The 26735-nt window shown below is 35.7% G+C and overlaps 1 protein-coding gene and 1 long non-coding RNA gene across 2 annotated transcripts in view; both read right to left on the bottom strand.

Annotated features, from left to right (window-relative positions):
• Window positions 1–26735, bottom strand: part of LOC139815811 (uncharacterized) — a 141175-nt gene that overhangs the window by 77251 nt on the left and 37189 nt on the right. The window lies entirely within an intron of this gene.
• The window catches only part of LOC139815797 (phosphoenolpyruvate carboxykinase [GTP]), a 38980-nt gene continuing 12998 nt past the window's right edge, over window positions 754–26735 (bottom strand). Inside the window, exons 4-8 of the mRNA XM_071782974.1 lie at window positions 22387–22571; window positions 18876–19270; window positions 13679–14026; window positions 5604–5870; window positions 754–4602 (exon numbers count right to left, since the gene is read on the bottom strand). Coding sequence (XP_071639075.1) covers window positions 4144–4602; window positions 5604–5870; window positions 13679–14026; window positions 18876–19270; window positions 22387–22571 — 1654 coding nt within the window. The 3' untranslated portion in view covers window positions 754–4143. The remainder of the gene's footprint in view (window positions 4603–5603; window positions 5871–13678; window positions 14027–18875; window positions 19271–22386; window positions 22572–26735) is intronic.

Raw genomic sequence — 26735 nt, 5'->3', positions numbered from 1 at the left:
TTTCCTACTCAAGTGCACCCGCACTACTTCTTCGTTGTATATACCGCGTTCTGTCCGTCCCCGCGCTACATCAAATACTACCGAGTCCGTCGAATAGCGTGTTACCGCGTCCGTTATCGAGTGCACCGGCACTGCCCCTTCGTTGTATATATCGCGTTCCACCCGTCCCTGCGCTATATATAATACCACTTTATGTATGTAATAAGCTAAGCCGAATAAACTACTGCATGTACCACCTAAATCGATTATTGTCTCTGGGCCTTTCATCGGACTCCTGATCCCGCACACCAGTCCGCGTTCGATAAAGTCAGGCCGTTACAATACAAAGGTGGCAATGATATCTCTAGGAGTCTCGTGAGTCGAAAGACTCAAAACAATGTGACAAACTTACTAGGCGGCCGGTTCTCGCGGACCGGTCGTCGCACGAGCCCGGTTTGCCGTACGGCGCCTCTGGGCAGCTCTCCGCTTACGACGGCACGGCGTCTAACGGTCGAACATGAGTTTCGCGAGTTTGATGTCGAGACTCGGAATCGTCTGTAGACGACTTGGAATCATAATTTGACATATTTGTTTCTTACAAAACTTTTATTATAATTCGTTTCTAACGTGGCATTCGCACGATGTAGCTTGGACACAACGTCTGGTGATCGACACATGATGTATTGTTGCGTATCTAATTTAATCTCATTTGAGAAAGACCAAATTGTAGTCGAAACGTTGTGAGCCGTAATAAATGGGAACTGGCCAGTTGGGTCGCTCAATTTTTGAATTTTATTTCTAAAAGATTTTACAAATATTATTGAATTTATTTGCAATATTTTAAAAATATTTTAAAAATATTTTGTGCTGTACGGCGAATATATGGTAATTTTACATAACAAATATGAAATAATAAAAAAGCAGCACAGGAAGAAACGTTATAATGATCAAAAGCTTGCTAGAAATGCAAAAGTGTAAAAAATGCAGAGTCCGAATATATAATATTTGACTGCATCGAGAAAGAAATTTACCCAGATAGCAACGTTTTTGCATTGTTGCTGGCATGTTGCCGACAACATAGTATATGTTGCTATCAGAATTGTGGCAACTGAGTCCGCATTTGTCGCCAAGTTGATGCCTTCACGATATAACAATTTTGTACAGCAACTTGCCAGCAACTTGTTGACAACTTATGCTGCGGTCTAAAATCATCACCCATTTAACTGATTCAAAATTCGAGCTGTTGCTGTCATGTTGCTGTAATAATTCATAGGATCACACAATATGTTGTTATATTGCTAGCAACGCGAAGTAAATTTGATGCTGCTCTCTTGTCGATAAATTTGCTGGCAATACATACACCAATATGTTGCCTGCGTGTTGCTTCAAATATTAAATTACTCGAAATCATTAAAGCAAATATATGGCAAGTGACCAGCATCATAAGCAATCACAGGTTTGCGCGATTTTGTTCAGACACACTTGGTTATCTGGGTAATTTACACAAAATCTTGTTCAAATTAACTCATCTCACGTCATCTTTTTTACTTCAATGATCAATATATACGATAGAGTCTAGAAAGTATAAAATATCTTTAACAAATATTTCAATTTAATTATACAAAAGTTTTATATATCAAGAAACGAATATGTACCATTTAAATCATTTAAATGGTAGTTATAGTAGACGATTCAATATTACATATCATAATTACTGCGCTAGCGCAATTACAATATTTACGATATTTTTGAATTATTATCATATTGCATATTGTAATATGCACACATACAAAATATAATATGTTTTTACATATCATTGTATATTTAATAGCAATTTCTATAAAATAGATCATAATAGAGATGTAATATAATTAAATAATATTAGATACGATAAAATTGTCCCATGAATATTTCTATTAAAACTAAATAAAAGTATATTAAAATAAAATGTATTTTATCTGCATGGAGCATCTCTTCTAATACTATATGCATGTCTTCAGTCAACATATCCTAATAGCGAATTCGATTGTATACACTCATTGTCAGTGCACACTGATGCACATTAAAGCCGTCATATACGAATCAACGTAAAGTGCATGTTAAACGGGTTAAATCACGAAATCTTCAATATTCTTTATTGTGCTATTTGTAAAATATATATTAGGCATTTTATCGGTCAATATTTGCATTTTACTTTAAAGATTAGATGTTAAATCCCCGGGAAAAAAGGATTAGGTCTGACCAGATCTGTCTGGTCAGATAGGCTCAGATATGACTTTTCATGTCTGCGCAGATCTGGTCATATATGTTCATATATAATTTTGTATAACTATATATATGGCGTGATTTTTGACGGCTCAGATCGAGCCATATCTACTCAAATTGGACCATATCTGCTCAGATCGAACCATATCTGTGATTGAATTTCATCGAAACAGTCCAGATCTGACTGTATCTGTTTATATATAACCATATCTATACTCGAATGAGATTCAAAATACATTACATCTATCCATATCTGTCCAGGTATAAGTCGAACTAAGGTTGTGTTTGATCGAAAACTGTTCAGGTCTGACGATATCTGGTCATGTTTAACTATAATAAATTAAATGTTTGATGATCGATATTCGTCTAATGTGATGTTTGAATATATAAATATGATTTTATTTATATACATAGCAAATTAAATATATTTAATTAAATATCTTTGACATAATTATATCAAAATAAATTATGATAAAGATATAATTTGCAGAAGACAAGTATTTGTTTATAAACAAAAAAATATTAGTTATTTGTTATAAAAACATTTTCATCAATTCGCTTTATATCTAAAATACAAAAGATAATCACAGAAATATAAGTTATTTCGTACATTGTAAGCTTATAGATAATGGATAAATAAAAGTGAAAAAATTCTTAATTTGATTATTATTTAATAGCTAGATTACGTTAAAAATTTTTGTTATTTGGAGACTTGCATAAATAATTTACCAACTCGAATAAGAATTATTAGAAACTTTACATTTTTGACTTTAATTAATAAGAATTATTTACTGGTTATACACGCAAATGTCGGATAATCCGATAGATGGCATTCGATCAGATTCGTTTCTTGTATTTAAAATATGACAAACGATGGTATAAAGAACGGTACATAAATCAAGTGTACGGTACAATTTATATCAGTTTTATCGGAGTCCAAGCTTATAATAAAATGGCACACTTTTGAATTTAATCGATATATTTATGATTTTATAGTGTTTTATATCCCTTTATAATTTTTAGATTTTTAATTATATCTGAGCAGATCTGGATACTTTTGGTAAATAATTACATCTCGACAAATCAAATTATATTTGATCAAATCTGGTTATATCTGTTCAGATCTAGCCAGATAAAGACAATTTGCAGATCTGATAAACCAGATGGTCATTGGTCATATCTCCGGCAGATCTAATTCTTTTCTCCCGGGTCAGTATACAACGGCTTTAATATCAGTGCGCACTAAGTACATCTAATCGAATTCGTTATAAATTAAACTAGGATCAACTTTAGCGATGTTTTATTATTGAAATGAAGAAAAGTTGTCAAATATTTAAAAACATGATTAATAAATCTATACAATAAAATAAAGTGATTATTTCGTTATTGAATATTGCAAAATAAAATTTAGTTATACAAATAGGAATAGCAAAACTTCATTTTTCATATATTTTAAATATTAATTTATTTTAATAATATTATAAAATGATTTGGTTATATTATGCAATAATATGCAATATTAAAAATTAATTATAAAAAAAATAACATTACATTTTTATTAAAAGAAAGTCGAATTCTATTTATCAAAGACTTACTTAAAGCGGACATCGTTCTATATGAACAATTATTATCTTTCTCCTATTTTTTATACAATCCTTCATAATTTTCTTTCTACACTTTAATATAAAATTATTGTGTAAAATCTTGTGTTATACAATGTAACAATGTAGCACATCAAACAAAACTTTTCTATTTTTAAGATTGTTATTATGTCGATAAAGTCTTATTACATAATTTTGTACCAATATCATAATTGTATTACTATTGTAATTTTATATTAAAACTGCGAATACTTGAAGAACATAAGTAGATTTAATATATAATTATAAAATAAGGAAATTAAAGATTATTAATGTTATCAGAGAGTCGAATGAGTTCCATTGCAATAGCTTCGGGTAAATCATTTCCCACTTGAGCGTCAAAATATTCCTTCAAATCTTTGACTTCCTTTTGCCAGAACGTTTTCGGTAATCTAAATAATTCCGTCATGTTCACGTCATCTTTGAGATTTTCCAAATTGATAGATCCTGGTTTCGGCAATAAGCCAATAGCTGAGTCCTCGGCAATATCTTCGCCATCGATCCTTCGAAGAATCCAATCGAGAACACGTGAATTTTCACCAAATCCTGGCCATAAAAATTTTTCGTCCAAATCTTTCCGAAACCAATTTACGTGAAATATCGCTGGCAATTTGGCATTCTTCACGTGTGCCATACTTAACCAGTGTGCGAGATAGTGTCCAAAATTATAACCAAAGAAGGGTCTCATGGCAAACGGATCGTGCATAATTACCTTACCCTACAAAGTATGTTAGATTCAGTCAGTAACGTTGGTTTGTAACATTGGTTTTTACTTCTACGTATTTTATAAACGTATTTTACACTAAAATCAAGATACATGGTAGTGTCTCGCTCCAAGTATACGCGAAGTGAGACCGCACCGTGTATCTACGCGATGCGATGAGTTGTGAGTACTTGAGATTTATATACTAATGCAGAGTCTACAATGCGAGTCGTAAGTCATAAGAAATTGACCAAACACAGTCGATTATTCTCGTCAAATTCGACTGTAATTGGTCAATTTCTTACGACTTATGACTTACGACTCGCATTGTAGACCCCACATAACTGGAACGCGCGCTGCTATACAAACCCACCGTAGGCGAGCGTTATGAGAGAGAAGTTCCTCCCTTATCTTTGTCTAGCCCACAACGTAGTCAAGAGTGGAGAGGATGGGGTGGGGATAAGATACAGGTCGATCAAGAAGAACAAACAATGACATCAGAGGGCTACTTGAGACACTTTGCTCTCTCTCTCTCTCTCTCTCTCTCTCTCTCTCTCTCTCTCTCTCTCTCTCTCTCTCTCTCCCCTCTCCCTCACCCTCTCTCTCTCTCCCTCTCTTTTCCCTCTCTCCCTCCCCCCTCTCTCCCCCTCTCTACCTCTCTCTCTCTCCCTCTCTCTCTCTCTCTCTCTCTCTCTCTCTCTCTCTTTCTCCCATATCGCACACGCAGGCCTAGCGGGCGCCCCAGTTAGTAGAGAAAAGTTTCCTATTATGAGACAGAATCCTAATAAGAGATATGTTAAGCTAAAAGGCCCTATATAGGCCCCATCTGTTGATCCCACCATGAAAAAACTCCGCCATCTCATATTAGGATCCTTATCTCATAATAGAGGACTTTCCTCTATATATTTCAGTGGTATTTTGTTTACATAGAGACCAGATTTTTATTAAAATCTGCATTTGCTCTTTTGATTAAAATAATTAGATTTGGCGCAGCGTCAATATAAATGTTAATATACCTTGTGTTCAGCGGCGGCTGTAGCCTCAGATCTCATTGCAGCACCGATAAAAACACCATGTTGCCAGTTTCGAGCTTGATAAACCAAAGGTACACCTTCGGGTCTTCGTCCTCCGAATAGTATAGCATCGATCGGGACCCCAGCTGGATCTTCCCAAGAAGGATCAATAATGGGACATTGTTTGGCTGGAGTACAGAATCTTGAATTTAGATGAGCAGCTGGTATTTTAGAACCTTTGAACCAATCGTTACCTCTCCAATCTACCACCTATAATAAAATAAAAATATTATATATACATCGTATTTTATAATATTGTATATTTGTTAATACATCATACAAATAGCATTGCTATAGAGGGCGCTCACGCTCCCTACATTTTTACGCTCTACGTTATCCTTTTATTCCAAGACTGTAGCTCTCTCGACTCTCGTGCGTATACGCTTGTAATAAACTATCTAAACATATTTCTGCAATAAACGTGTCTTTTTACTTTTGCCCTGCTGTACAATACTCGCTGCGCTCAACAATATTTAGTAATACACACTACTATATTAAGCTCCAAGCGTTTCCAGCAAATATTTGAGAAATATTTACAAAATATCGCTACAAATATTTATTCTTTACTTACCGTTAGTATTATATAAAAAAGTGTGCAAATTAGAAACTTGCACAATGCTTCCTCATCATTACAGATCGCTACCATTGGTTCTATTTTATATTTTGCTCACAAAGCTCCTTTATGAGGAAGCTTGTATTTTATTCGATGCATAATTATTAGTATTTATTTGTTTTGGCTGCCTCATAGAGAAAGCTTTATGAGCGAAATAAAATAGGAGCAATAGTAGTGAGCTGTAATGATGAGAAAGCAATGTGCAAGTTTCTAATTTGCACACTTTTTAATTTTAAATTTAATCTTTTTATGAATTGATAGAGCTTAGTAGCCCAAGTGGGGTTTTACAATCGACGCAATGTCAAATTGATGTTGACTTCGGGAGTTCAGGCTACAATATCTAACCTATACTACCTTTTTTTTATTAAAGATAATGATTCCCTTCTCGGGATACATGGCGTTTTACAGAGACGTACCCAACCCTTTACACTGTTTCCCCTTCAAATCCTGGCCATTGGGCGGCCTCACATGCCAGCTAGTACCCACCTTCCCTTTCCCTTAATGCTTCCAAGGCCTTCTCTTCCGCGACTTCCTTTCTTTCTCTTCTTATTTCTTCCCTGATTTCTTGTCCTATCTCTCCTGATTCTTTAATTCCTCCTTAAATCCTCTACCAACTTCCTTCCTTTCCTTCCTACCGGCTCCCTTCCATCTGCTCCCTCCTTCTCCCCTCCGTACCTGCCTCTCTCCTATCGATGTTTTATTCCATTCGTTTTAAGAGTTTTCCACTTCTACTTAACATTACCGTAACTTCCATTTCCGCTTAGCTTTTGCCTCTCTCTCTCACTCACGCTCACTCACGCACACCTGCCCACACGCACACCAACACACTCCCTCTCTCTTCCTCTCTCACTGCCTCCTTCATAACTATGTGTGTGTGTGAGTGTGCGTGTGTTCACATCCGCAATGCAATGTGCTATATAAACAACGTAACGTTAACTATATGATCCTGTGTAATCCTTCCTTTGCACCTTATCCTTTCTTTAACATTTTTTGTGAGACCTTGATTACAACCGATATCATTTTTTTGTACGCGTACTAATTACAAGATTTTATCATACCGAAGTCTTTTATAATTCCTCCTCTACTTTACTATTTCCTGTGACCTTTCTTTTCCGCTATATTACAAAGTTACACGCTTGTTCCGCTAGTACCATTTAATCTGTTCGTTCTTACAATACCGCAATTATTTCGTCAATGCTCGCTAAGTTACAATAATCCTCTTTATTTCACGTTCTTCTATGTTCTTATTACCTTCTTTTTCTCTTCCCTCTTCTTTTGCTCACGCTTTCCTTATCTTCCTTGCCTACTTCCTCAGCTTGTCTAGCCTGTTCCTCTTTTTGCTTCCTCTTCACATTCTCCTCTTCCACTTGTCGCTGCAATTCCTCTTGCTTTCTTAATTCTTCCCTTCCTTTCTTTTACTTTCTTGTGTCTCTTTTCCTTTTGCTCGCTGTTTTCACCTTCTCTCCGTCTTCGTCTTCCACCTTAGTTTCGTTCCACGTGCTATCGCCGGGCTTTCATCTTCTTCGATCAACTCATTATTCCCGATCGATTGCGCACCCGGCTTATTGACCTCCCTAGCAGTCCCCCGTTCGCTGCCGCGACAGTCGATCTCTCAATCGTCGCTGCGCGCGCAGGCACCGCGAGCCCCATGTGCTGCGCCTCGACGCCCCGCAGTGGTGCCAACCCACTCTTTTGGAGGGACCGGCACCCCGCGCCGTCTCAGCCCCAGCCGGGGCCCCACCATCGCCTCGCCTCTCCCGTGCGGCGCGCCACCTTCCGTCATGGCAATGTCATCTTCCTCTTCCTCTGTGCTTCACCTCTGACGTCTCTTCCTCCTCTTCCTTCTTCCTCCGTTTTCTAACCTCCAACGTTTCTCTCCGAAATTCTTTCTTTGTCCATCCACTTCCCTCTCGGAGCCTCCTTCATTTACTCCGCTTTCTCTGGTCCTCCTCCTTCGGTTCCAACGCACTGCTCCATTCTCCTTGCCTCACACCTTTCCAAAAACTTATTTTTCTCTCCACTTAATTCCCGACCATCCGCACGCTCCAAAAGGCTTCCCCCTCTATCACCTATACTACCTAGTCACTATATAGTGACTAACTAATATAGGTTAGATAAAATGTTTAATGCTAAGACTCCATAGACGCGGAAACGCCGTGCGGTAGAGTGCGTTGACCAATCAGAAGGCTGCCGCAAGTCGCCTGCGGCAAAATCAAAATTTGTGATTGGTCAACGCACTCTGCCGCATGGCGTTTCCGCGTCTATGGAGTCTTAGCATAAGTCAGAAAGAGCTTGTTACTAGATATAAATTATAATCAGTTATTCGTGATCTAGCTATTCGTCATGGGTAGCGACTGTTGCGCGTCCCTAGCGGCCCCGAACAGAACCTTCCAAGTCGTGTATCGATGCGATTCAAAGATCGGGCGCGTATGCGAGTTGTAAAATAAATTTTTTAATAATTTTTTAGTAAAACTTAATTGATTATGTTGGAGGTGGTTTGAGAGCGTATGTTAAAGGGGAGATTGTACTGAAGGCAAAGCACCCAAACAAATTCGAGCTTTTTAAGCACAAGGACATTATTTTTATTTCCTCTACTTTTTTGGAAATTATTCCGATATACATAAGGTGGTTTGCCTTCAGTCTTCAGTACATTCTCCCCTTCAACATACGCTCTCAAACCACCTCCAACATAATCAATTAAGTTTTAAGCGGGGAGCACACACTTCTTCACAACGCATAATGCATAAGCATAAGAGAACTGATTGGTCTATTTCCTTATGCATATGTGTATGGACCAATCAATTTTCTTATGCTTACGCATTATGCGTTGTGCAGAAGTGTGTGCTCCCCGCTTAAATAAAGGATTTATTAAAAAAGTTATTTTACAACTCGCATACGCGCCCGATCTTTGAATCGCATCGATACACGACTTGGAAGGTTCTGTTCGGGGCCGCTAGGGACGCGTAACAGTCGCTACCCATGACGAATTGTCTAGTAATCATATATCAGATATGACACTGCATTGTTATGCAAATCTAATAAAGCAAATAAAGTAAATAAATTTATAATGCTAATTATTTAGTATGTTTTATAAAATTTAATTGCATTTATAAAAAAATAATATAATTGCGTCAGTTATAACATATATATAACATATATAGACAATAAAATATATGTATGCGTTAATAAATCAAAATAGCATAGTAGCTAGGGTACGAGTCTGATGTCTGATCATCCTGAGATCCCGGGTTCAAAACCAGTTGTGAGATAGCCAGCAAAATAATAAAACAATATAGTAAAAAGATAATAAAAATTAGTTAATAAAAATTGTCCTAAGTTTAGAATGTACTCTTGATAAAAAAAAAATTATAATACAAAATTAAATAATTTTTTGTTAGTTTTTATATCTAGTTGCAGTTAGTTTCTGCTAGATAAGTACTGGATAGTATTTTTTATAAAGTCACTAGAAGAAGTGAGCGTTACATTATGGCTCATTACTAGCTAGAAAAACTAGACAGTGGTGATGTATAACACAACTTTATTAGCTCGTGACTAGCTAGCCATTATTTTCAATTTCTACTCGGGGCCTTTTACCGATTACCGCTAAATTCAATACCAACCTTCTTTTAATAATACTCTATATAAAATTACATGTATGTACAACTTAGCTCTGGTAACTTAGCCGGTCAACTTCGACTTTATTAATTTTCATATTTTTTTATCGTTTGTTGGTCGTTTGTTGGTGATTGTTGGCCTAATTACAACGTTTGTTGGTTCTTAATTTTTTTTTAAATTTAAAAAGAAAAATTAGCATTAAGTTAGCCGGAAAAATTTTATTTTTAATTTTAAAAAAGCCTAATCAATGCGTAATCGTTTGCTGATGATTGTTGGTCTAATTTTAGCGTTTGTTGGTTTATTATTAGTCTTACAAACAAAAAAAACGAAAAATTATCTCACATATTAAAGTAATCGAAGATTGGTTTATTTGCCTACAACTTAAGCTTTATTTATATCAATTTAAGGCTAACATCTATAAAACTGCCATATGAATACGGGCCTTAACATCGGCAGAAAATCGCGAAAAGATCAAGAAACATGGTGGTTCGTGAAAAGCACACACACACACACAACGGGGGGGGGTGCAAGGGGGGGCCTTCGGCCCCCCTCCCCCGCACCCACCCCGCCGGTAGGCTGCGTGGACCTCGCTTTACAACATAAAGTACATGCTAAGTTGTAAAATGAAATTATAAAGCACATGCATGGAGGGGTGCAAGGAGACTTACATGCGTGAGCGCACGTGAACAGAAAGGCTTTTGTGCTTCCCACAAACCACCATGTTTCTTTATCTTTTCGTGATTTTCTGCCGATGTTAAGGCCCGTATTCATATGGCAGTTTTATAGATGTTAGCCTTAAATTGATAGAAATAAAGCTTAAGTCGTAGGCAAATAAACCAATCTTCGATTACTTTAATATGTGAGATAATTTTTCGTTTTTTTTTCGTTTTTAAGACTAATAATAAACCAACACACGCTAAAATTAGACCAACAATCAGCAGCAAACGATTACGCATCGATTAGGCTTTTTTGAAATTAAAAATAAAATTTTTCCGGCTAACTTAATGCTAATTTTTCTTTTTAAATTAAAAAAAAAATTAAGAACCAACAAACGTTGTAATTAGGCCAACAATCACCAACAAACGACCAACAAACGATAAAAAAATATGAAAATTAATAAAGTCGAAGTTGACCGGCTAAGTTACCGGAGCCGTACAACTTAAGGTGAAATTTCATGGGCAGTAAAAAGCAGCAGCAGATTGTACTGATTGGCTATAAAATAGAGAAGTTCTCGAGTTCCTAGAACTTCTCTATTTTGTAGCCAATCAGTACGATCTGCTGCTACTTTTCACTGCTCATGAAATTTTACCTTTATACATGTAACTTTTTGAGCAGAAATCGGTAACTCCTTCACCGATTCTCAAAAAATTCAAAATTTTATAAAGAAAAAACCCGATTCCTCTGTTAGCCTTCGGCGGGGGAGCAGGTGGAAAGTTCGGAGAGGAGAAATAGAGTCGAAAACAGAGTTGTGTGAAAGAGTGGAGGTGCAGGATTGAAGAAGGGTGTGAAGGAGGTGGAGAGGAAGCGGTGGAATTGGAGGTGAGGATAGAATCGAGGTGAAGCAGCCAGAAGTCGAGGGAGAAGAGGAGAGTTGAAAGTAAGGTTAGGATGACGCGGCGAGAAGAGCAGGAAGAGAAGGGGGCAGAGACGGAAGAGGAGAGAGAATCGAGAGAGGGAGAGGTGGCAAGGAGCAGGGTCTAACCGGTCGGAGTGGTGACACGTGGCACGTTGGTGGCTGGCGAGGAGAACGGTGGAAGCGGACATCACTGGCGGTCCGGCCCGGAGCGGGGTGCCGGCTGCCTTAAAAGGGTAGGTTCGCACCACTGCAGGGCGGTAGGACTGGCGACGGGATTAGCGTGCGGAGCGGGCCGGTAAGAAAGAGAGAGAGGGGATATCGGTGAAGGAGGAGATAGCGCGAGAGAAAATGGGCGAACGCGCAACGCGCGTCAGCGCCCCAACGATGAAGGGTTGAGGTTGGAGATCGAGAGATCGAGAGAGATCGACGGAGCGTAGCGAGCGCGCGGCGAGGCACGTGGTGACAGTAGAGAAAGGAGAAAGTGTGAAAAGGCTGCGAGAAAAGCAGGAAAGCAATGAAGAGGGTAAAGAAAAGCGGGAGAAAGGAAGAGAAGGAGCGGGCAGGTGAAAGGTGAACAAGTAAGTAAGGGAGAAGGAGGAGTGAGATAGGAGGCGCGCACATACACGGACACGCAGGGGGTTAGAAGGGTCTGGGAAAGAAGTGGGGAGGGAGGGAGAGCGGTGCTGATAGTGGAGTGGGAGGAGGAGAAGGAGGGAGCGGAGCTGTTAGGAGGGTGTGGGGTATTTAGGCAGAGGGGGGGATAGGGGTGGACGAGGACCTGACCATATGAGTTACAGCGAGGACCTAGAGTGCCGAGAATTAATTGTAGGAAGAGGGTGAAAGAAGGCAGAAGAGCGGACGGAGGGCGGAAGCAGAGAGTCAATAGAATTTGGGTTGAAGGAAAGGAGATTGTGTGGAACGAGGATGAGGGGAAATGGGAGGAGAAGTAAGGATAGGGGGGCCGGGGGTCGAAGAAGGAGGAAGAGGAGAGGGAGGCGAAGGGAAAAGAGAGGAGGTTACCCCTGTGTTACAGAGGCGGGAGCGGTGAGGAGGCGGAGAGCTGAGGAGTTGAAGCACGGAAAGAGGGTCCCAACAGAAGTTCAACGGAAGAAGCGGTCAGGAGGAGGAAAAGGAGAGACAAGATCCGAAAGGGTGGGTAGTACCAGGATGAGAGGCGGGAGCGGTGAGGAGACGGAGACCTGAGGAGTTGGAGCACGGAAAGAGGGTCCCAACGGAAGTCCAACGGAAGAAACGGCCAGGAGGAGGAAAAGGAGAGGCAGGGTCCGAAAGGGTGGGGTGTACTAGGATGTAAAGGGTCGCACGCGGCCAGGTCGGGTATAAGGGGATTGGTATTTGTAAGAAGTTTGGGATCGTTCCTCACAAAAACGCCTTGTAAACCCTGCGGGGATATACAATAAACTCATACATACATACATACATACATACATATAAAGAAAGAACCTTTTTACCGATTATCGCCAAATTCAAAATACCAACCTTCTTTTAATGATACTCTATATAAAATTACATATACAACTTATACATGTAATTTTTTAAGCCGAAATCGGTAATCCCTTCACCGATCCTTGCTAAATTCAACACCAACCTACCTTTAATAATACTCTATCTATAAAAAAAATTAAGCTCGATACCTCAAAATTTGCGAAAATTAGAGCAATCACGTAGATTTTTTTAAACAAAAATCGGTAACCCCTTTATTATTAGCAATTTTTATTAATTCTACTATATTCTTCAGTTTTTTCTACCCCTATTTCATATATAATTTTTTAAAATTTGGTTAATCAGTTCTTGAGTTATAGAAATTTCGTTAAATTTGGCACACACGTATACATACATACATACGGACATTTTTTAAAATTACGATTTTGCAACGTTTTCGAACATAAGGAACACATTGGCATAAAAAACTAAAAAAACAATTTTTTCTTTGGTCTTTTCTACCCCTATTTCATACATAATACTTTAAAATTTGGTTGATTAGACCTAGCTTTATATGCGATCAAAGGTCCATATACGAAGTTTATGAAAACAAAGCTTCCTCTATGGGGAAGCAATATGTATAAAATATTCATATAATATTTTCAAAAAATATACTATATATAGATATAGATAAATATTCGGTTTATGTGCTTTTAATAATCATAACTATAAATTAACATTTTTTGACAGAGACAGACAGGAATCGTTTTATACCTTGATATTATCTGCAACTTCTTTTTCCATCCCTTCCCAATATACTCCTCCATCGCTAGTAGACGCTACATTAGTGAAGATGGTATTTTTGAAGATAGTTCTCATAGCATTAGGATTCGTGGCCGAACTCGTACCGGGAGCAACTCCGAAAAATCCATTCTCCGGATTAATGGCACGTAAATTTCCTTTATTATCAAATCTCATCCATGCAATATCATCTCCTACACATTCAATCTTGTAACCTGGTAAGGTAGGTTGCATCATAGCCAAATTCGTTTTACCGCAGGCGCTCGGAAAAGCGGCAGCGATATATCGTTTTTTGCCTTTAGGATTTGTGACACCCAATATCTGAAATGGCATACAAATTTCACCTTAATGTTACTTTTACTTTAAAGTCGCATATTCCGACATACGTTTGTAATATAGAAGTAATTTTTAATGCAAAAATCTTAGTAGCCACATTGAATTATGTAAGCAGATGCAAGAAATCATATGAATTGATTCCTTGCACTATACGTCTAAAAAAATAGTTGACATACTCATGTTCGATAATATAAAATGGTAAAATATGCTGAGAAATTTCTTTTTGGTTTTCTTTAAGGGGTTATCCCACCCAGACGTGTTAAAAAATAAGGCTTATTTTTTGAATTTTTTTCTTCGCTACTAATAAAGCAATCGAAAAATCGTTTAAAGGGTTTTATTTTTTATATAATCAGGTATACAAAACAATTTTTTTTAAATTTAAAATACAAAATGGCGGCGTGGCAGCAGGTCGAACGCGGATGCTTTTTTTCCATAATGGGCAGCATAACAATTTTTAAACAGCACCTAGGACAAAATAAAAAATTTTTTCGTTATCTACATTAGTTTTTCTACGGCGGTACACAAGATTATTATAAAATATAAATATTGATTTTTCGCAAAATAGCACCAGTTTGAAAAAAAAATTTTTAAAAAAGTTTTTCAAACTAGTGCTATTTTGCGAAAAATCAATATTTTACAATAATCTTGTGTACCGCCGTAGAAAAACTAATGTAGATAATAAAAAAAAATTTTATTTTGTCCCAGGTGCTGTTTAAAAATTGTTATGCTGCTCACCATGAAAAAAAAAAGCGTCCGCGTTCGACCTGCTGCCACGCCGCCATTTTGTATTTTAAATTAAAAAAAAAATTGTTTTGTATACCTGATTATATAAAGAATAAAACCCTTTAAATGATTTTTCGATTGCTTTATTAGTAGCGGAGAAAAAAATTCAAAAAATAAGCCTTATTTTTTAACACGTCTGGGTGGAATAACCCCTTAATAAATAAATACACATATAATTCCAGTAAATGGACTTTGTAACAATTGGTCAAAGTTTATAGCTATCTATATATAATCTATATATAAATTAAAAGAAAGTATTTTTGGTACATTTTATAAATTTATCTAATTATAATGATTCGACTTATAATATGCAATAAAACTTACTTTATCTTAACGCATAGTTTATAAAAAAATGTACATGAGTTTTTGCTTCTAATGTTATTATCCAATACAGTTACTGCAAAAGATTACTTAATAGATATGATGCCAGCAATATACATTACTCCAAAAAATTTTTTATATACATATACATATACATATACATATAATTATATAAATTAAATATGTTCATATACATATGTTTTCTTTCTTTTGTATAATCTCTATGTATATACAGAAAAAAGAACATTCTTATTTAGAGAATATTGTTGATATTTTTGACATAAATCTTGAAATCTTAAAATGAGATCCTACAGCATTAAACAATGATAAATTACTTGCATCAAAGCATTATATACAGGGTGTCCGGCAATAATCGCCGAACCTTTTGTATGCAAGTAGAGTGAATTAAACCGAGTAGAAAAGTCTTCTTATACTTGGGAATGGGGATCTCTTCTCGTCGCGCGCTTCTACTAATAGAGTAGATTGGCCGATCTTTTTCAATTATTGATTTCTTAGTAAGTATTGCGAATTTCGCAAAATGGTAGAAAACTTTTCTACTCAGTTTAATTCACTCTACTTGCATACAAGAGGTTCAGTGGTTATTACCGGACATTCTGTATATTTCAATAAAGAAAAATATATTCTTATTATTCAAAAATAATTTTTATTAATAGAAAACAAAAAATATTGGATAGAGAATAAAAGTACTTTAAACCAAGAATATTCATATTATAACGATAAATTAATGTTTATATATATCATCGACAGTTTAATCTTATTTTAAAGTCGTTCTCTGGAAAATCGATTTTCTCTAGATTTTTTTGAAACTGTGAATATACGTTAACCCTCCGTAGTCACACCGGGTCAATTTGACCCGAGCCTCAACTTTGCTCGTAAATATCTTGCGCGTAACTTGAAAATTGGCGGGCATGACGCCCTCTAGCTGTAATTCAAAAAACAAAAAATTTTTTTTAAAAACAAAAATTTTTCGCGAATTTTTTTTATATGTTAAAAATTCTTGAGGCACTTTTTTTTTGTAGCAATTAATTTAGCAATATCACAAGTGAATTCGAGAATTTTTTCAACACGATCGGTGGATAAATGGTCAAATGGCGAACGATCAAAGTTCGTCTCGGGTCAAAATGACCCAGAGTGACTTCCTTGTTTGAAACAATAGGTGTGACTACGGAGGGTTAATTTAGGTGTGCTTTATGCGATAGTATTTTCAATACCTCTTGCGGTATTAAAAATCGAGATACTGAGTTTCAAAGTTTCAACTTTTAACATGTAATTCCTATTCCGAGCTATTGTAAAAGAGACATTATAATAAATTGTGAAAGAAGTTTTCTCTAAATGTTTTTGAAAAATTAGTATATGATGCTCCATAAAAATAGAAATAATATGCAATTAAGTGTCAATACCCTTGTAGTACTCGTTTTTGAGAAATACTTGTGTAAAGTACGCGATTTGATGAATTTTTCGCTCGGTTCAGAGTGACAGAAGAGAAGAGGCGTCAGTTACTTGGCAACGCCGCATGAGTTCTCACGCGTGAAGTTAACTTCTTATTTTTTAGATGTTATTATATGTAATATTTTGTATAAACATCTTTTTAAGCACGAATACAAGTTGAGCACGACTGGAGCCGGAGAACGTCCTTAAAACTCAATATTCTCTACGTGAACACAAATAATGTTAATTCAATTTTATTATGTTACAATAAAGAAGAAGAAATCGGAAAAAGAAGAATACATCATTATCATCAAAATAATCATATTGTACTTTTTATGTGACAATTATAATAGGTATTCAAATTAAATTATAATATTCTTGAAATACAAAAATATAAAATTCTTTGAAAAAAAATATATATTCTTGCTTATATATAAAACAATAATTGTATTAATTGCAGGTCTTGATTAAAGACTAATTTTTTTTGTGTACAAGAATGATAATAAGAATAAAGGGTAAATCTTCGGAAAACCTACCTATATAAAATTCCTATCCTATCCTATATCTAAAAAAGGCATGTTAAATCGATACTCGCATCTCTTGAAGTCTTCTCGAAAGTCTGGAAGTTTATTGTTGACTTTTTTCCGCGATGCTAATTGGTTCTCTCGCTACGCTAACTTTGTGAGCGGCTGTCATAGCATAATTTTGACAGTTGTGTATTTGTTGTTAAATAGCGCGCGCGTCTGCGATGTCTAGTATGAATACAAATACCCAATTCCTATGTATTTTTGTCCTCTGAACATAAATATGAAACTTAAAAATCGGCGATCGGACTTGCAAGTTGAAGAGAAACCATCATAAAGGGGTAATAGTGAAGGAGAGCCCACTTCTCACTGATTTTGTTAAACTTAGGCTTAATCGACGTGTTTTTGCACAGAATGACCGATCCTGGCAGAAAAAAGTGTCACTCTGCCCCGCGAAGCGAGATATTAACAATTAAAGTTGACGACTACATTCACTTGACGTGATGGATTTATACATTCATGTATGTTGCAGCCACATGCGGTAATGTAGCACTCCTTAAAATGTCTAGATATTGGATATATGCTGTAATTTAATCTTTAAATTAAAAAGTACCATACACACATACATACACACGCACGGGGGGGGGTGCAACGGGGGCCTTGGGCTCCCCCTCCCGCAACCCCTCTGCCGATAGGCAGGGTGGACCTCGCTTTACAACTTAGCATGTACTTTGTAAGTTGTAAAGTGATGTCCACCCTGCCCACCGGCGCGGACGAAGGGGTTGCGGGAGGGGGGGCCCCAAGGCCCTCCTTGCACTCCTCCGCGCGCGCGCGTGTGTGTATGGTAATTTTTAATTTGAAGATTAAATTACAGCATGTGTCCAATTACTGCCTCCACGCATACATAATTTCCACGCGAAACGAGATGCCACATAGTTTATACAACTTTCCACGTGTGGAAAGCCCATATACTTTGCAAGGCAACATATGTCAAGGTCAAGATTATTGGAGAGTGTGACGTTTTTATGCATAATTACGAATATTGATTTAGCATCAATATTCAGCTAAGAGCCAAAGCACATAACATAGCGTAGCAATATACGATGGTCGTAGTCCTCGACCTGACATATCAGGATACGCCAAAGCTTGTGTGTTACTTACGTCCATGCACGAATACGACTGTCATATGTGCTTTGGCTCTAATGCCAAAGCTGATATTAGCTGATTTTTAATGACTTTTTGCGTTTTTCTGTTTTTTTTTTGCGATTTTCGATGTTTCTTGTCCCGAGCGCCATTTTTAAGTTTCATATTAATGTTTAGAGGATAAAAATACGTAAGAATTGGATATTTTTATTCATTATTTCATATAGGTGGGTTTTCTGAAGATTTACCAAATAAAGAATAATAAAAAAAGTAACTTTTGCATTGCTTTCTTTTGCATTAAGTAAACGGGCAAATTTTCTCATTTCCTCAACCTTTATACTTTCTTGTAAGAAAACAATGGAAACAATATCTTTTTAATTACTTTTTAATTTCTCTTCTTATTATTTTTCTTGTATATACGAACAAAGATTATAATAGATTATAAGAGAAAAAACATATATGGACATATTTCATGTATAAATCAAATTTTTTTTCACCGTTGTATAGCAAACGTAATAAAGATAACTAATAACAGTAAAGCTATTTTTCTTATCTAATAAAGGAACAAAAAGGATAAATTATGATGGGGCTATATAAAAAAATGGAAAACATACGAGCATATGTTCAGCAAGCCATCCTTCTTTCCTGGCTATCGTGGAACCAATTCGAAGCGCAAAACACTTTTTTCCTAATAGAGAATTTCCGCCGTAACCACTTCCATAAGACACAATCTCGTTTTTGGCAGGTTTGTGAAGGATAATCGTTCTTTCGGGATCGCATGGCCATGAGTGAGTTATACTGACTTTTGAATTATGTTTCGGCACACCCACCGAGTGTAAACATTTAACGAAAGTATCATTTCCCAGAGCCTCAAGTACCTTTTCTCCCATTCTAGTCATTATTCTCATCGAACAAACTACATAAGCCGAATCGGTAATTTCTATACCAATTTTAGAAAGTGGAGAACCTACAGGTCCCATACTGAAGGGGATCACATACATAGTGCGTCCTATGTCACAAAATTTATTTTATATTTATATAACATTAAATAATTTTTAATTTTTAATTGTTTACATAAGTAAACTTATGTTATATTTTTAATACATTATTTATATATATAGATAGTTCACACAATATACGTCCCACACAGCAAAATATATCACCAAGATATCTAGAAGATATCTGAATGACGGAATATCTAATTGTTGCGCAGATACCATAGGAATATCTCAGAGACATCTCCAAGATTATAAAAAGCCATGATAATTTTATCTCAGATATGATATCTGATTCTGCATATATATCGGCTATCTATGCCTCATTTAAAAGCAGATATGTTATATACAACCCAAATAGCAAGAAGAAAAGAAGAATTCTTTTTAAATTCTCGATTTATGAAATTAATTATTTTTCTGTATTCATTCTCTGTTCTAAAATGATTCTTGAGAGTTTAAAAGAAATTCATTTTTATGTCATCAATTCTGAGTCCTTCTTCAGATATATAGTCCAGTCAAAATACGATTGGACCTAGAAAAAATTGCAACACAAGGTTTTATGACGTGATTGTGTTCAGAAAAATATACTGAACAACATATTCAAATTCCGCCATTTTCCGCTATCCCTAAGTATGTTTTTTATTAACAATTTATAAACAAATTTGTTTATCTCCACAAATACGAAGAATTTCGAAATTTTTGTAGAGATCAAAGTTGTAGAGCAGACAAATATCTACAAAAAATGTTTCTATGAGTTTTTCAAAATATTTCATATTATTTGAGATATTTGCAACGGAAGCTCAAAACATTATAGCGCTGCGCGCTTACGGCCAACATTAGCCAGATAAATTAGCATCTGTTTCCAGGGTGGCCACAAGGAGGCTGTTGGATCGATTGTCACCCCATTTTTTGTTTTTTTATTGTTTTTGTTTTTAATATTTTTAAATTTTTGTTTTTAATTTTTTTTTAATTTTTTCGTTTTTGGTTTTTTGTTAAATAATTAATAATTTTCTGTGTCTTCCTGTAACCCCGAATTAACGCAACTTACCCCCATACATTCTGTACATGCTGTTGTACACGGTAATCTATTTTTTCTGCAAGTACATCTTAAACTTTGACTGCCTTTCTTGCAGTTACAACGGATAACTTTAAGAATTTCATCTGGAGCTGGTTTACTATCCGTTGTAATCGGTATTAATTTGTTGCCATCACAGCTCCATCCCTAATTTTCTGTTTTTAATTCCGAAGACTTCGATTTCCATATCATTATTTGATAATAAACTCGGAAATAGTGGAATTTCGCCGATGCTGGAGTAGGGGGTAACCTTTCAGGCGACACGAAGCAAGTCGATGTGGTTATTTTCGAGAGAATGCGATACGACATCTTCGATTTATGGCGTGGGAAAGCAAGTAGGACTTTCTCTTATTTACTCTAATAATAATTTCCGAGAATGTGCAAAAGTATTTTCAATGCCAAAAGTATCTACACAGAATCTTATAAATGCTGGAGACCATGCAAGCGCTCTTATCCATTTATAAAGCCAAAGAGGGAGAAACTTTAATTTCTTTACGGCTCAGAATGTTTCTCTCGAAAATAACCACATCGACTTGCTTCGTGTCGCCTGAAAGGTTACCCCCTACTCCAGCATCGGCGAAATTCCACTATTTCCGAGTTTATTATCAAATAATGATATAAAAATCGAAGTCTTCGGAATTAAAAGCAGAAAATTGGGGATGGAGCTGTGATGGCAACAAATTAATACTGATTACAACGAATAGTAAACCAGCTCCAGATAAAATTCTTAAAGTTATCCGTTGTAATTGCAAGAAAAGCTGTCAAAGTTTAAGATGTTCTTGCAGAAAAAATAGATTACCGTGTACAACAGCATGTACAGAATGTATGGGGGTAAGTTGCGTTAATTCGGGGTTACAGTAAGACACAGAAAATTATTAATTATTTAACAAAAAACAAAAAACGAATAAATTAAAAAAAAAAATTAAAAATTAAAAACAAAAATTTAAAAATATTAAAAACAAAAACAAAATAAAAAAACAAAAAATGGGGTGACAATCGATTCAACAGCCTCCTTGTGGCCACCCTGGAAACAGATGCTAATTTATCTGGCTAATGTTGGCCGTAAGCGCGCAGCGCTATAATGTTTTGAGCTTCCGTTGCAAATATCTCAAATAATATGAAATATTTCGAAAAACTCATAGAAACATTTTTTGTAGATATTTGTCTGCTCTACAACTTTGATCTCTGCAAAAATTTCGAAATTCTTCGTATTTGTGGAGATAAACAAATTTGTTTATAAATTGTTAATAAAAAACATACTTAGGGATAGCGGAAAATGGCGGAATTTGAATATGTTGTTCAGTATATTTTTCTGAACACAATCACGTCATAAAACCTTGTGTTGCAATTTTTTCTAGGTACCCCCCCTTTTTTCCGTATTTTGACTGGACTAATAAAAGACGTTTTTTTCATAAAAATTCGCAATAAATTCAAAATTATGCTTCGATATTATTCCAATATTTTGCATTTTGCCATCTCTGCACTGTATGATATCTCGGATATCACGAAAAATATTAGAGCCAAGTATCTCATAGACTCGCCTTTTATCCTAGTGCGTAAGGATTTTTGCTTACAAGAAGGTACTGGCGCATGTAGTCGCGGCGCGAAAGCAACATACTGCGTTCCCTCGCAGTATGTTGCTTTCGCGCCGCGGTCGTTACCTCCGGCGCTGCCCGAGTGAAAATTTTCTAAGTTCCCTCGCGGTGTACGTGTGACTTTTGTCGGGACGAATCGTTACGGCGTCCAAGTCTTCTCGAATTGTTTTATTGGCTACGAGTAAACTTGAGTTAATCTTTATAAAATATAAGAGCTAACTGTGAATCGGCCATATATTCGAATGCACTTGTTGCAGAGATGTCTTTTTCTATAGATATAATGTGATATTGAGTAATGATGTGTTGCAGATATTCTGTGAATATCTGAAAATAAGATATCTCAGATTTGACTTAAAATTGTAGGCATAAAGATATCTGGCTATATCTCAGATATATTTTGCTGTGTGGGGTACATTTGGTAATCGATAACAAATCGTAAATATCCAAAATTTCTGCTAACCTTTCATACAACCTGGAAAACGTTCTAAAATAGCTTTTTCCATATCATAAGGAGAGATCCAATTTCCAAGCTCTCCAATTATACCTTTACGCGGTATAGGAATAGCATCACTTTTCAAGTCTGTACTGATAAACGTACATTTCTCGACACGTGCCACATCTGCAGGGTTAGTCTTTGCCAACCAACTATTACATAAAGTCATAAAATATATTTAAAAGATAATATAAACGTATAATATAAATGTATAATATAAACGTATATGTAATAAGAGTCTGGACACTCTGGACCATTTCCTCTTTATTAGAAATAAAAACATGGTAAGAGTTCTGTATATGAACCTCTTCCGAGTTTGATCTACTTTTGCGGGTACGTAGTACGTACTAAAAGAAGTCGAAAGCCCCAGTACCAACTTGTGCAAAAATGACTATTTTCTTAAATATTCAAATTTTTATTATTTTGCTAGATTTTGGATTTTTCGACTGCATATACACAATATTGATTCTCTTTTCGCGTGGAAAACCCATATAAAATTAAACAATAATAGACTTCGTTTCGCCCTGTAAGCAAAGGAAGCAAGGTCCACCCTTCAATTATTGTTGTGTGAGTGAGAAAATGCGTTTGTGGATGCAGTAAGTTCTGCCCCCCTCTCTACGGGGGGCTCCAAAAAACTAACCTATAACCCAAACCAATTGTTGTATGGTTGGGAAAGTGCGTGTGTGAATGCAGTATGTTCTGACCTCCCCACAGTATAACCAGTAGTCCGACTCTGTCAATTGTTTTGGTACCGCGCCGATCCGATCTGCGCATCGACATTTTGTTGGAAGCGACCAATCAGAGGATTTTTGTATGCGTGGTAGTTCAACGTCGGTGTGACCCCGCCGAGGCGCCACAGTTTATACGTGGTTGCAATCACACGTTTGACGATGAGATAAAAATAAATTTGTTAATCAGTGTGACGCGCAGAGATACTTGATATTTTGGATAATTTCGATTAGATTATTTTTCAAAATGCCTAACAGCATAGGTTATACAATTTGTAGCGTTCGAGATTGCCGAAATACGAGCAAAAAATCAAATTGTCATTTCTTTCGTTTCCCTAAGGATGCCGAAAGGTTTGTATATATCGACTTTTTGTACATGTTACAGAACAATTATTTTTCCTTTAAACATAATACACAAGTTTAATAAATTTTAGGTTAAGACAGTGGGCAATTGCGTGTCGTCGCGAGGATCTTTTGAAAGGAAAATTAGAACGTGTTTATTCCCGCAGAGTTTGCAGCGATCATTTTGAGGATAGAATGTATACAAATTATTTGAAAAACCGTTTACTTCCTCTGGCTCAACCAACTCTCAATTTGGGTGAAAATTTAGAAAATGACCAGAATATGGAAAATTTAGAAAATGATCAGTATATGGTTTTAGAAAATGATCAGAATATGGAAAATGTAGAAAATGATCAGAATATGGAAAATTTAGAAAATGATCACAATGTGGTAAGTAAATTAAAAATGATCAATTCAAGATTAAGTAAAAGAATCGAGCTGCTGATTAGAGGATACTGCAGCTGATAGGTTTAAACCTGCTAAACGTGATCTTTATAAAATCTGATTTCAGAATTGTGCAAATGCAAAAAGTAGCACTTCATATGGCATGCGACAAACCATTCATTCGTTAGAAGAGGGAGAAAGGTCGCAGCTTTCCGCAGAGCCTGATGTACGAGCGGAACACAGTGTCAGCTTGGAACCAATTAACATCGCCAAATTTCTTCAGCCTTCAATTGTCGTTCTTTCAGCAAACAACAATATTGCAGATCCTAACATTGCAGTTACCGCAGGGCCCAGTGGTGTTAAAAACCACAAAGAAGTACAGAGTATTAGTCATAAAGTTACTCAAACCACGAACGATTTGTCTGCTCGTACTCCGAGAAAATTAAAAGCACAAGCAGAAATTAGAATGCTAAAAAAAGAGATTGCCACTTTGAATGAAACGATAAAAAAACCACGTACAAAAAATCAATTTTTGGAGGACTGTGAAAAATATCTGCCACCGCGGATAGCATTGTTTGTAAAAGAACAAGTATTAGCAGGCAAGAAACAAGCCCGAGGTCGGAGGTATTCCCTAGAATTTAAACAATTGTGCTTGAATTTGTATTTTAAAGGGCTAAGAGCGTATAGGGCTTTGTCATCGATATTTTCTTTGCCAAGTAAAACGACTCTCAATGATATAACTTAATATTTCTATTACAAGCGGCATAAATCAAAACGTGTTCAATTTACTGGCCAATAAATTTGCAACTATGCGAGAGTCTGGAAAAATGTGCGTAATATGCTTTGATGAAATGTCATTAAAATGCCATTTGTATTATGATAAAAAAACTGATAAAGTTATCGGTTTTCATGAGAGTGGCAATGAAAAGCAATTCCAACCAGCAAAATTTTCATGCGTCTTTCTTGCAAGAAGTATTTTTGGTGATTGGAAACAGCCTCTTGCGTATGAACTTTCGAATACAGCTTGTTCAACTGCAGTTCTTAAACAATTACTCATTCAATGTATTTTTGAATTGCAAAATATTGGTGTAACAGTTGCTGCTGTAATATGTGATATGGGTCCTAAGAATAAGCAACTCGCAAATGAATTAGGAATTACGCCTAGTACCCTATATTTTACGCTGAATAACCGCAAGATCTTTTTCTTATTCGATGTGCCGCATTTGATAAAGGCAACGCGAAATATGTTTTTAAAATATACTTTCAAGTTTGGCCAATATTTTGCTAACATACGTTACGTAAGACAATTTTATGAGATCGATCAATCAATGCCGTTCAGGTTGGCGCCAAAATTAACTTACTCTCATTTAAATCCAAGGCCACAGGAAAAAATGAAAACTCGATTAGCTCCTCAGCTTCTTAGTCAAAGGTGGCAGGTGTAAGTTCATATATCCATTTTGGAAAAATATCAACTGATGCAGTTGGGACGGTAACTTTCATAGACAAAATGGATAAACTGTTTGACATGTTAAATTCCACCTCTAAATACGAGGGAGACAAACTGCACGCTCACGTTTTCGAAAGGAAAGAATTCCAGACTACCTTTTTACAAGAATGTTTAGAGTTTTTTGATTCATTAATTATTAATCACAATGATCAGAACGTGACAAATCAAATGAACTTTATCAATGGCTGGAAAGTTACTATTTCAGGCATACTGCAACTATGGGAATGTCTCAAAGAAAAAGAAGGAATTGTTTCTCTGCAAACGAGGAGATTAAATCAAGATCCTATAGAAAACTTTTTTGGGAAAATTCGTTCAGGAGGAGAAAACTGTCCGAACCCTCCTTCCTGGCAGTTCACTCGAGCATTCAGAAAATTGCTGTGTCAGGATTTCTATAATACGGGAAACGAAAACTGCGAAGATAATTTTGACAATATCTTGCTAGATTTAAGCAGATTGAATGGAGATATTGGAGATAAAATGAAAGAAATTGAAGAAGAAAGTGCAGAAGGCGGACTTTTTGATACATTTACGCCGGATGATACTGATTATGAAAAGCTCAATTTAGTTGAAAAAAATTCAATTTGTTATATATGCGGTTTTTTGATTGGTAAATGTTTAAAGAAACATTCATGCACAATTTGCAAAGAATATAGTATCGATCACGTAGAATTTGAAGATTCGACAATTTATTGTTTTTTTTAAGGCATACCAAAGCAATAATTCAATTTTCGGAAATTTAAAAATGCCACATAATAATTTTATTTTTTACGTGTGCTCGTTGGAAGCGATTTTTAATCAGCACTTTGAAAATATTGTTTTGGAAAAAAATATTATACAAAAATTGTTAGCGGAGGTTAAAGTAATAATATTTAAGCACCCATGCAGCAGTTTCTCACATTTATATTTAAAATAATTATTTTTTAGAATGCGCATATATTATACGTTAAAATTTATAAATTACAACTTTAAGTCATCCACAAACAAAAATAAAATGATTATTTGGAGACACGAATAAATACCGCTGTACATGTAAATATATGTAATGTATTTACATATATATGTAAATGTATGTAATAAATATATACCGCCGTATATGCAATAAATGTAACTTTGCAAAAATGATATTGTTTTTGCATTATTAATTTTAATTAAACTTTACCACAAATTTAAAATATTTAACAACAAATAAAATAATTGCACTATTTTTTTATAATTTTAACTTTAACTTCATAATTTATAATAATTTGCAATAATTTATAATAATATATTAATATTTAATTTTGTAATTTATAATAGTTATTTTATATCTAATTAGCACTTGAACAATTTATCGAAACTGCTATGCTAGCAATTTC

Source organism: Temnothorax longispinosus, chromosome 7 (genome assembly GCF_030848805.1).
Source record: "Temnothorax longispinosus isolate EJ_2023e chromosome 7, Tlon_JGU_v1, whole genome shotgun sequence".
Lineage (NCBI taxonomy): Eukaryota > Metazoa > Arthropoda > Insecta > Hymenoptera > Formicidae > Temnothorax > Temnothorax longispinosus.
The sequence above is the reverse complement of the archived record's forward strand: the minus strand, read 5'-3'. Positions and strand labels throughout refer to the sequence as shown.